At 35.0% G+C, this 13528-nt stretch overlaps 1 protein-coding gene across 1 annotated transcript in view; it reads right to left on the reverse strand.

Moving 5' to 3' along the window:
* LOC139099692 (glutamate receptor ionotropic, kainate 2-like) overlaps window positions 1-13233 on the reverse strand; it is a gene marked incomplete at its 5' end in the record, with an annotated part of 55625 nt that extends 42392 nt beyond the window's left edge. The window contains 6 exon segments of the mRNA XM_070652219.1: window positions 2419-2608; window positions 9598-9839; window positions 10085-10215; window positions 11245-11337; window positions 11788-12447; window positions 13086-13233. Of these exon segments, the coding sequence (XP_070508320.1) occupies window positions 2419-2608; window positions 9598-9839; window positions 10085-10215; window positions 11245-11337; window positions 11788-12447; window positions 13086-13233 (1464 nt within the window).
* Between the last annotated feature and the right edge of the window lie 295 nt (window positions 13234-13528).

The raw sequence follows: 13528 nt of genomic DNA on the forward strand, positions 1-13528 counted from the left end.
AGATCTATCCAAAAAGTTCAAACCTCCTCTCAAAAAATACCTGACTGTATCCCTGAAGACGACTGTTTCGGCCCTTTTTTAAGGGAGCAAAAATGGAATAAAATTTGCCATATCGTGCAGGTCAAGATCTTGTGCAAATACTTAAGACAGTGATGCTTCCGATCAGTGCTGTTCGAACTTTGTCAAGAAGCATTAGTGCAGTTGTGGACAAACTTTTAATTTTTGCGGTACACCTTGGTGGAGGATCGATCGGTATGGCACACGGCATATGTTTTATGGCATTTTCGACAACTTTTGGCGGCGCACTAAAAGCCGCGGCACACAGGATGCTCACTTTTACACCAGTGTATCATTTCTGTTTTATGTCCATTGCTACTAAGATTTAAGGAACTAATAGGGATTGAAAGTAAATTCCCTTGCGCTCTACAGAAGATGAACGACCTTATAGCAAAGAACTGATTTCCAGAACATTTTCCACAACATCACCTCTGCTATACATACGTAAGTAGCATCCATGCACACAAATTAGATTAGATAAAAACAAAACATTCATTAGCATTCATTATTTTCGACATTTTAGTCGAATTAATTGTGAGAAAATTTTTATGACGATAAACGTGCATGACACAACCATGAAAAATTTGTTGCTTATGATCTGATTGCGAAAGGAAAAAGTTTTTTTTTTAGTATCTTTACACGTGCGTGTCAGGTTGCTACTTTTTTCTCCCTTATTTTTTCAAACCTCGTCCTCACAAAAAATTGATTTTCATGATGCTGACGTATTGGATACGTTATAAATATCCATCGAGACTATTTGTATGTAAAAGAAGAATTTTTTTTTTCAATCATGACATGCAGTATTAAACTTAATCTTGCAGAACTTTCGAAGGCCAAATTCTTTAATATTCGCAATGCGAACTATTGACTGTAAAACTGTCGTCTTGTTTCCAACTTCTTACTATTGTAAAATTCCAATAAATCAAAATTTCTTTTTCCCTCGCACATTCTTCTTCCTTTATTTTATTCAATTTATGGTCCTTTAAGGAAAAGAAGAAGACTTGGCAAGAAGAAGAGAATGGTTGCTCACTGCCAAAAAAAGGAAAGCATAGATCACCCGAGAAATAAATGATTAAATTTTTTATGTGTGCATGAAAAATGATTTTTGTAAGGTCTGACAGAATCAGTGAAAAGGCATCAGTGATCGAGATAATTGAGTGTTAGCTTGTTCTGACTTGACCTACTCAGTGCGATCAATTAAGCTATTAGAACTTGTTGAAAATTCTGAAATACTGCTGAATACAGAAGAAGAATCGTCGATGACTCCATGATGTTGTTCAGTAAAGATAGCATCGCATACCATGGCTTTTTACAAGCAACTGACAGATTGCAATTGTGGTTTGAGTTAGAATTCTGCCAAGTTTTCAAGCAATTAGCGATATCCTAGTTTTAAAAACATAAAACTGGATATCTTACGAGAGACGGTTCGAATCCCATTTTTAGAATATGATAGGAAATTGACGTTTTCCTGTTAAATTCAAACTTAACTTCCTTAAGTATCAAAATTAACTTCCATCCAACTTCCATCATAGTTCATGTTCTGAGCGACACAAATGAAGACGATTTCGTCACAGAATTTTAAAGACTCCACTAAACTGCACATTTTTGAAGCCAGTTCCAACTTATCAAGCATTTATAAATTCCTGAACAAATCAATTTCAGCCTCAGAAATACCCAAATTACAATTCTGGCTTTAATTTTAATTACATCTTCCGCGAACAGCAGAACGTGTTCACAAAGGCACTGATACGTTATCGTGTTAACGACAAGACCCTAAGTTGCCCTAACGCCACCATGACGGCTGATTTGGACCCACCTTTACGACTAATTTGGACCCACCTTTACGGCTAAAACCCAGTTCACCGCTTCGTGCCGCTCGGGTTGTGTGTAGCAAATGACAAGCTATCCAAAAACAATTTTCAATACCCAAAGCACAAGTCTTTAACTAAACTACACAACATTTCATCCTTAATAAGATATCATGTCAGTAACCACAAAACTACCCTTGCAAAACGTACCAAAATATATATTTTACAATTGGGTTACCGACAAAAGCTGGACAATACAGGAGTAAATTGAGAAGACAGACAGAGAAATGAATAGTGCCAACATCCATTCCATCCATATTCATCTACTCACATAAATATGTCGGTTAGTAAGAAAAGGAAGTTGACCAAAATAAATTGGTTTTTCTTCATCATCCTGAAAAGTTTTCTATGCTCATTTTCAGCCTCAACCTCAATTTTTTTTTTATGATCATTTCTCATTCTCCTTATCGAGAAAAAAGAATGTAATGAATATCTGCTATTCTGTCTATACTATGGGATACATAAATCTTTTTCAATATAATGAATTACTTACTCTATCCAAAAGGTGTCTCACCAAGCCGTCCCACTGCTTTGTGACTTTATTATATGAACCATATTTTCCATCCGGTACAATTTCAAAGCGGTAGTTGAAGTGAAGAATTTTGGATATAGCATCAATCAAGTCCAGGGAATAACCTTGAAGACGTTGATTGGCTTCATATACTTCTCCATCTTCCGATTTTCTGAAAAAATACAGCATAACACATTTTTTTATTTATTAGATTTCTTTTATCTCCATCTCACTCCCACCATCCCTTACTCATTGTTTGTTGAGTAATAAATGATTGAATGAAGATGAAATATTTTGAGACTGACTGTGGGTGGGGCAACAAATAAGGCAATCGAGCTACTTTTTTTTTTGATAAATTCGATGCCTGTTGTGAATTTTATGTCTATTTTGTGTGTCCTTTCTGTATCTATACTTCAAGCTTTATTTACTTATTGACAGATTCAAGACTAGAGTGGCGCGCGATGCTGTTAATTAATTAGGATTCGAAGATTTTTGATTTAATTTGGCAGAGTTTTGAGGCATTAATGCACTTGACGTCGTAGTTTTTGTCAAACAATAAATTCCATACTATTCAAGGCTTTAGATGAGTTAAGTGACACAAGGACAGTCAATTGAGTTTCTATTAAGGTAATTTTGAATCTATTGATATTCATAGCATTTTACAGCCTATGAGTGATCTTTTCCTAACTAGCTCTTTAGTCACCCCTCCTATAATGCCCTTAATGTCCGTAAATTGACCAAACGTCCAAGATTTGCATAACTTTATCACTAATCACCAGTTGATACCCAAAAAAGTCTACAAATCTGTCAATCTAAACTTTAAATCCTCACATTCTAAGCTAAATAATCAACAAATCCACCCGCATATATATCTCTGATTACGACACAATATGCTATCAACATGTTTACCGAACTGTAAGAACTAAAGATGATGAGCATACAGTAAACATTTCAGATATGATAATCTATATATGAATAGTCATTACATCCTCATAAATAACAAGCAACTACATCTGATCTGTGTGTATACACTTCAGATTCGAATATTTGCAGCTTATTATGACTTGCTATGGCTTATTTTGCAACGTTTGGTATAACTCATGATGGTTGCAATCATCTGCTTTCAGCAAATAAGATTTGATGTCCAATTATTAAGAAAGGATTCGAAGGAAAAGTGTAGCTGTATTGTTATTGATTCTATTAAAGCTGTGAAGTGTTGATTGTTTTGTGCCTGTGTTTCTTGGAAATGGTAATGGAATTCGTTTCGGATTACTAAGAGGAAGGAGAAGCTTATCGGATATGCCAGTGTTGTCCGATCTTTTTTATGCAATGGTACACCTTGGTGGTAAGCCACGACCGAAACTGCACTCGGTATAGCACAATAGTGAGCCTCAGCTCACAGGAGGGACAACTCAAAGATAAACCTTACCTATTGCTGCTAGAAGGACAACAGCATACCCTAGAAGCTGTCTTATATCCCGGTTCCTGCACCATCCAATCCAAAGTTCAAGTATCCCATCAAATACACTATATATTAATGCCTTACATAACCACACAAATTAATGAATGAAACATTCTCATTCACAATTAATTCCAGCCTTAAAAAACTCCATCATGTTACTTCTTATTATCCCCGTATAGCCTTCAAACGTAATTCCTCATTTTCATTCATCACAATTAAGGCAAAATTTATTTAAGCTCACGTAATTACATGAGAATCATTCCTCTTAATACATTCCTAGACCAACAATAAAAACGAGAGAAAATGAGTATGGAAATTTATCTTTTTGTACGGCCGCATGAAAATGATAGCCAAATAATAAAAAAAAAGTTTCTTACTTCCTCTAAGCTCTGTATGTACATTGGCTCATGCACAATAAAAAAAAAAGAAAAGAAAATCTACATAATTTTGAATATATAAATATATAAGATGTGAAAGGCATATGTGTGTGAGCTGTACATCACACTAAGGCATAGAATAGAAGTATTAGCATGTGAAAGAATGAATATTCTTTAAGAGATGAACCGTTGCTTGAACATATTTTATGATTAATAATTGAATAAAGATATACTGAGTACATTCCGTAAATATTCTCCATATACACATTGGGGTCGCTTACTTATAACATGTGAAGGAATAGATAGTACAATGTGAACCTGTGTAACAGTAAATAGGCAGGTTGAGGGATGTAAAAATCTGATTTTTCATTGACGTTACTTGTGAACAATCCACATGTATACAGACATAAAAATGAGGGAAAAGGGACAAGAAAGCAGGTGTATCCATATAAAAAGTATGAAAACGGTAATAGATGGAAAGAATGTGTTTGGCTGTATATTGTAGCCTTTTATGTAAACCTATTTGCTATTATAGCAAGGCTTCAAGAAGAAGGAAAGATTTTTTTGTTAGTGGTTCCTATGATTTTATGACAGAAGGAGCATATGCCTTGATTATCATCGTATGCAAATAGCATATTTGAATGTTATTCTCAAATGACGTTTATTGAAAATTTGAACCATCACTCTGCCGGAAAATATTCATACTCGCTGTTGGGTACCCATAACTAGGACTCATAATACGACTCATTTGCAGCAATATGAAGGCATTACGACGTGATTACAAAATTAATTATTTCTGATGCATTATCTGGTAGCTAAAATTCATCTAATTCTCTCTGTGGCTCAATTACGAATACTTAGTACCAGGGCTATAGCTTGAATAGTGTAACCCAAGTGAGATTTGTCTCAAAAAACATCAATTATGATGGATTTCACTACAGTTCCAACAATCCATACGAAAACTTCGAGACGGCGGACCCTCTGGCAGTTTATATACATTATAAAGGAAAAGAAGTCGTAAAAAAATGAAGAAAAATGTTTATGAGCACACTTGTTATAGTATGTAACAAGCATATCCCATGTAAACATTACAGGAAGGAGAAATACTCTCCACTCTCATTCTATCATTGACGTGTGTGTGCTTCTAAAAGCATTTTGAAAATTGAGGAAATGTGAAATTAAGTGGCACTCTACATAAACGTCATATATATCCACATATGTATTGTAAAATACATTTTATTTCCATTATAAAGTTGAGGAGTAAGTAGCAGAAAAATATAGGGAGGTGAAAATTTCCTATTCAACTTTATAAGCTGATTCCTTTTCTCCTGCTTTTCTTCTTACAAACTTCTTTCATTTTCCTTTATTATTGAATAAGAGCTGTGGAGCTCTCACTTAAATCAAATTATTATCGACTTGGAGGTAGAGAAGCTCTTACGTCTGCATCTTGCGTAGTTGTTGATAAATTAAGGATTAAGTTGAACTGGGAACGGCTTTGAAGTATATACAATATTATGCCTTTAAATAAGAATGAGCATCTTCCTCTGGATGTCAATTATTCAGGCATACTTAATTACTTACTTTGCTGGCCGTACAGATCAGGTGTAATCCATAGGTTCCCTCAGTTGGCGCCTGAAACTAGCTCTATCGGGATTCAGGCATATTCTTGGTTTATTCTAGGGTGTAACCAATAGCTGCAGGCATGGATTTCCTGTATTTTAGACGCACAGGCTTGTATTTTTCGACTGTAACGTATAGTTCATTCAAGGCTCTATGCCTGCAATTTCAGACGAGTCCTTCTTTCCTAACAGGCATACAGCATGCTTTGGTTGTACAGAAATATCACTAAGGTACCTAAAAGCGGTCTCATTGCCTGTTAGGACATATTCCTCAATATACTAGAATGTGCTCCAAAAACAGTCATTACAACAATATATCCAATAATTGATCCAATCATAAAAAAAGCAGTAACACCCTAAAAAATCGATACCTCCCAATTCCAACTTCCACTTCCAAAAAAACATCTCGAACACATAAAAAACTTAAAGTCAATAAAATTAATAAAATATGATTTCATAACTTGAAGCTAAAATAAGAAAGTTTTGCACATTCTTTACATGACAGAAATAATCGCTTGTCTTGAAAGCAGTCTGACAAGCTTAATTCGTTTCCGAAAGGTACTTTTTTTTTTGGTTCGTCCAATGTTGGAATCATGTTCTTGACTTTTTTTTTCTTTGCTATGCTTGTTCTTCTTAATGGTTTTTATTAGACTTGTACAATTTAGATGAACTTGAGTATAGAGGCGTAGGCTACATAAACTTTTTTTTTTCTTGTGTATTATAAATTAGAAAATGATTATAGGAAAAGGAACTTTTCATTTGTCATGGTGGATTAAGAGCTTTGAATAGCAGTTTTGTGGGGAAATTAATGGACCATCTATGAAGATTCGTATGGTTTTGAGATTCTCAAAGTGATAAGGTCATGTGGTATTTTTGGGAGTCGAGACTAGTCCTTCAGGCTTGATTTCGTAATGTCTATTTCAGAGTCAACATGAAAAAAGAGTTCCAAGCTTGGTTCTAAGTGTTGTGGACTCTGCAAACATCTTTGTAATATTGATACTAGCATAGACCCTGTAAAACAGTGATGCTGACCCAGGGTAGCCTGTGTGTCGCGGCACACTAAGGTCGCGGTTTCGATCGAGGGAGAGTGTGGCACAAAGATACTTTGCGAATATAGAGCATTAGCAAATCCCAGGAGCAATTAACCGTTTTGATCTGATAAAAGAAACAGTGATTTTTTATGATCACATAGCCTAAGCTTAACATAAAATTCTAATTAAAGAAGTTGGCTCTCCATCTTTGCAAATGCAAAATTACAGATTTTAAGGAGTCTTCCAAGATTGGGCCCGCAGATCTTCATTTGTTGCATTTTATATCCATATTTCTATAGTTTTCTGTTGTAATTTTTAGTTCATTCAAGACTGTAGTTTCACAATATTAGTATGCAGTCCTGTAGTTCACCCTGGAGTACAAACCCTGGCGATTTCTCTATACGTGACAAAAATTCTAGCAACACGAACAGCTATGTTACAAACTTAGATTGCTCTACATTGTATCAGATTTCTGCCGTATTTTCTCAATTAGCTCCAAAATCAATAATATTCAATAATGAAATAAGAAACCCAGTAAAAATTCCTAATGCCTTTAATCCTCAGCCACAAAAATTAATTCATCAGAATCCAACTAAGCGTCAAAATCTATCAAGAAGAATGTGAAGCCAAAAATAAATTTCTCAAATTATCACGCAAACGACAATAAATCATAAACAATGTTACCATAATAACATAAAAATATTCATCTCAACAGCCAAAAGCCATAATTGCCTCAAATTAAATTTTGTACTTTAAGCTTGAAATTTTCCATTTTCCATTTTCACATAAAAAAACCTTGAAAAATTGAAAATATATTCAGCACGTTAACACCAGCAGATAAGAATAATCAAGATTGATTTCATTTTTAATTTATTTCCCTAATGCTCATAAACATGCTCATAAATCAACTTCCGTAAAATTTCATCGCAATTTAAAATTCTATTTAAAACGTCAACAATGTGCTTTTCATAAATTTTCACCTCATTCCCATGTGTAAATTTTTGGTATGTTCTCATATCGCAACCGAAAGAGACAACACGGAAAAGTTTTAAGGTATAAATAAATCCCTGCCTGTATGTACCCCCCATATATGCATGTGATAAATGAAAAAAGTCACATTTGATTTAGTCAACAGAAAGTGTGAGATAATGGATATAAGTGAACAAAAAAAAAGCCTCACAGTATAGACTTTATCGTTTTGCAATTGAAATTCTCTTCATTTCACATTTGAATGAAGGCTTGGATGTGACGATAAGCCTATTGTGTACCACATATCTTAGTATACAGAAAAATGTGAATGGGACTTTTGTGTTGTTGGGTATATTAAGCTTGGGCTGAGGTTGGGTCATTTTAAAGAATGGGATTTATTTGACAGCATCTAATTGATGAAGTTGGATATTAATGGTTTAAGCAAGAATAAAGATTAATAGGTAAAGGATTACAATGGATTTATATTCATGAGTAGCTAAATGTTCGAGGAATTACAGAGGAATTGTAGTTTTTAGCTATAATGTCTAAAATCATTCGGTAGAATCATTCTGGAGCAACACAATACAGCTGCTAAGTCTCTGTCACCGAGCATTAAACAAGACATGTAGGCCCCTCTTATTGGGAATAGTGAAATTCGGCTTTTCATGCTGCTCAGGGCTCAATGTTGTACAAACTTTTTGTGTCTCGTCACACCTTGATGGTAAGCTAAGACCAAGCTACAGTAATGCGGGAATGTCAATTAGATGTCAAAACAGAGAATTTGTACAAGCTTTGTGATGTGGCCAGCAATAGAGTCAGATGGAAAGCCTTTTGTAATAACCTAGGCTCGAAGTCGGAGCATGGTTCCAGTAAGTAAGTAAGCAACGATCTACCTTCGACCAAAACCACATGAAAACACTGCTCTATGTAAATGATTGAGAAAGTTGGTATTTTGTAAGAATTGAACCTACATCTTCACATAAACGAGGTATCAGATTTCCAGTCTGTTGCATAACTGTTCGGTCACAGAGTCCTTACTCTCGGACTGACAGAATCTCTTATATATGGTTTGATACCCCATGCACTACTTTACTGCTAAACTAAAGTAGTTCTGACCCAAATTTGCATTAAATGTCTTATTCTTGGCTGAATTTATATTGCTGAACTTGAATGAACTCGTCTCTAAGACGCAAAAATTGGCCAAGATCAGAAAGTCTATAAAATGCGCAAAAACCATCTCCATACGTCTCACTTTACCCCACCTTAAAACCTCTCAAAAAATACCTCCAACATCAATCCTATTAAATTTCTTATTCCTCAATTATTCAGAGAATGCCTCGCTGCACACATTTCAGCCATGCTATCCTCACATAAGACATTTCCATTATCAAATTTTGTTTGAAAATACATTTACGCTGCTCATATGAAAGGCTTATGTACATCCATATCAATTCTCAATAGATTTACATCAAAACATGAGGCCTGATTCGTTCACGTTGATCAGATTACATCCTCAACGCTGTGACACGACATGATTCTGATTGATGCTTTCGACTTATATTCATCAATTTACAATACACAGTTTGTTCTTCCCCAACCCATCCCAGCAGCTCCACATGAAACGGAATGTATGATGAGTTGTCATGACACAACGGAACAATGTGGTGCCATTATAAAAGATGTGAAATATTGTAGACACTTACCTATAATCTAAAAACGGTGCAGCGATTCGTGACACCACGATAAATGTTTTGTTTTGTAACGCCTCAATAACCTGCTCGTAGGCTTCACCGAGTGTTCGCGTGTAGTTTACTTGATGTTCCGGATCCCACGTGCCAATTTTCTTAAAACCATCTTTTGATAATTCAGTTATTTCCAATTGAAAGTGTGAACGCTTTCCTTCGTCATTAAAAACTATTCTGCCAGTGATTCCGGTGTCTGTACGCTGTGTTGTGGGATGTGGAATTGAATAGACATTAGTGACAATATTTTAAGCTCTTAGGAAAAGTCATGTCAATGACAGAATCTTCCCAAAATTTACCCGAACAGCACAGCTTGTTCATTACGACACCCTGACGCTAGGAAGCGTCGCCGTCCACTGTGCTGCTCGTGTAGCGAAAAATACAATTTCCCAAACTGTATCCCCAACATAAAATCAAAAGCCCCTCCTGAGTAGGATTTGGAACTTACAAGTCTCATGTATTCAGCAATCCTCTTTCCATGTTCCCATTGCTGTGGATGCTTACAATCTATCTTTTCTGTTTCAATCTCTTCAGTCGCATCAAGCTCACGAACAGCTGCTGCAAATAATCTTACAGCATCTATATCAGTACGTCACCCCCCAAATAAATGAGAAAAATACACACAGAGAAATATAAATAAATATAAAAATTCTAAGTTTACTGAGTTGAAAAATACAATATAAACACACAGTTTTAAAGGAAGAATGGATTTTAATACAACATATGGTTCATTTTGCTATGAAGATAAGTGAATTAGGGAAAATAATAAATGATACACAAAAAAGACGGGAAAAAGCAGGATGGAGAATGAGATTACAATTTGATTACAAATTCTTTTAAAATGGGATTTTGTGCTTCTTAGTTTTTTGGGGGAAATTCTAGTGAAAATAATTATTTTATTGTAAAATGTGATGAATTGTTATTTGATGGAATTCCGAGCTATTGAGCTATAAAGCGCTTTTTTACTGCAGCGAATTAAATCATTGAATACCAATTAAATCCTGTTAATTTTATAATTTTTAACGATTTTTCGAAATTTGAATTCTATTCGCAACCAACTTCACGTTTGTTGACATATAAAATTTGAAGGAAATTTAAAATGATTAAATATAGCTTTTAGGAATGATTTCAAGATTTTTGATTATAATGCTTCAACAACACAAAAGAACTGATTCAACAACCCTTATTAAAGCTCCCTACGATGTCTGATTCAACAATTTTTATCGATTTTCTTGCAAAATTCACTAAAAATTCATTTTAAAGCATTATATTACTACTAAATTTGATAATCATCTAGTCAGTCGTAATCCTAATAACATTCATCTCTTCCCAATCAATCCACAAAACATATTTAGTTCCCATACTTAATTATCCAATCCATTCTCTAATTATATAATCATTACTCTGCAAATAATCATCTTATTCATAATTAATATAATAAATAATGTATCATTATTCTTAATAATCCCTCAGAGTCAATTTCCTGAAGATGAAAAAAAAAATAAAATCAAGCATGCAATCATTCCTGCTGCATGAATGAAAGTGAGAAAGGAGCAATGAATGAAAGCATGAATATACAATGTAAAATGAGATGATTGATTACATTACCATGATATAAGGCAGTTTCTGTTTTCACACTCTCCGGTGCTATTCGATACATCCTCTGAAATTGACGCTCGCCGAGCTCCCAATCATGAATTGCTGTAAATGAATGAAAAAGGAATCGATATTGATTTTTTTTTTAAATTTTTTTCTGAACTGTTGCTGGGGTAGAGGCAGTGGTGGGCAACCTTTTATCTTTTGAGGCACATCTTGGTGGTCTTCGAATGAAATTGCATACGAAATACGGCATTTCAAAACACAATACTAGTGTGCCGCGGCACATAGGTTGTCCACCACTGCTGCACATCTTGGTAGTAATCCTCGAATGAAATCGCACATGACATACGATTCACGGCATTTCAAAACACGACACAAGTGTGTCGCAACACACAGGTTGCCAACCACTGGAGTAGAATTTCAATTTAATCTGAATAATCAGACATTGTTGCTTCTGACTGACTAAAATGTTTAAATTTCCTTAAAGTACAGCTCAGACTTACTACATCTACCAAGAATAGAAATAAGGTAAAAATAAATGATAATCCATACCGTTCATAAGATCAAAACTAGAGGGGTCGATGAGACGCATCGCAGTAATATTAGCTCGCATAAATTTCAATTCCTCAAAATCCAGAGTATGAGTGTCAAGGGATGTAATAATATAGCTCTGATATTCTTCCATCATTTTAACTTCTGACGCTTGACGTAATAAAGTGATTATTTTATCTAAATTTGAGACATCGAGGATTATATGACTTTCGCCTGACGTTTGAATTTGCTTGAGGAGAGGTCGATAATCCGGTCCATCACCCAGTTGTCTATTTATATAATGTATTAGAGATTCAATTTAAATGATATGAATGAAAAAGTCTTACCGTACAGTGACGGGTGAGCTTTGTGGATCGTGAATCTGCAGAATATCCTTAAGTCTTATCAATGAGTCATCATCTTCATAAATAATCGTGTAACTCTTCCAAGTATAATCAATCAACAGATCAGCATATGCACGCGACAACACATTAGTGTCTGGATAAAGATTTAATGTAAATGGACTCGAATCCTCATTAGTCATTCCAATTTTTTCACGTTCCCAATGTGTTATGATGTGTGGAACCTCGACTGTATTACATACAGATGATGCAATGCCAGATGTTTCAGTCGTTCCTGGCCCAAATATTGCTGCCACACCTTCATTGATTAATTCACAAACTGATTGAGTGGGGGGAGAGATTTATGCAAAGTATGAATAATCTTGTGTCATAGACTAATTGGTATTGTGCATGAAATGGGTGGGGATATGTGAGTTGATATAATTGAGTGATTTATGCACTTTTAGCATAAATAAGGTTCGACCTTTTTTTTGGATGAGGGGATAAAAAAATTTACACAAATTGCTGGTTCATTAACAGGATTCAATTAGTCATGCATGTGGGGAACGTTCATAAGTGACGTCCATGAGTATGTTATGTTGTTGGACTTCCATTTAATTTTTATCGCATAATTATCAGGGATCGTTCATTTTTTACTTTACAGCAGTGGTAGCCAACCTTTTTTATGGTAAGGTACCCTGTGCATGTTGTGGTGTCTGTGCTGTGGCTCACCCTAGTAGTAAGACACGACCGATACCAAACATGGCATGCGGTTCATGATATTTCTGAAAAATTGGCAGAACATAGGTCGTCTACCACTGAGTTGCAGATTTAATTCTTTTTCAACCCATTAGCCCTGACCCCCTCCTCCCCCCACTCCCACACTTAACATAACACATGAACGACCCCTAATTGTCACATCCAACACAAAAGTACTACCCGTCACACCCAATTAACCCACAAATCTACTTCACTTACCAATCCGTTCAGTCTTAAAGCTGTCATACGTGGAAGCATATCGTATTAATGGCTCCAATTCAAAGCCCGACTCGTACATGTTGATACGCTTAATTGCATAACGAAATGCAATTTCTGATTCATTGCTGTCATCATGAAAGATTACACCTATATTCAAAAAAGAGACGAGAAATTGGCAAAATTGTGATAAACGAAATTAATTTAAGTTGATTTTATGTCAGGTTCGAGGATCGTGCTGATAAATTGTGCCGTAATTGAATTGCAAGTTGTCAATAAAATTGAAAATTGTATCATGAGTCATTTCCTCGTCTGATTGCAGTGGAAATTTTTAATTTGACTTCATTTTTTTTTGGATAGACTGAAATTCGAGAGTTTAAATTTGGAAATTGCAGATGAAAAATGTCATTGATTTTCTCTTGATATCCAGTTCCTCGCTCTTGAAA

The sequence above is a fragment of the Chironomus tepperi genome, unplaced genomic scaffold (assembly GCF_022539635.2).
Source record: "Chironomus tepperi strain 1889 unplaced genomic scaffold, CSIRO-AGI_Ctep_v1 contig_479, whole genome shotgun sequence".
Taxonomy (NCBI): Eukaryota; Metazoa; Arthropoda; class Insecta; order Diptera; family Chironomidae; genus Chironomus; species Chironomus tepperi.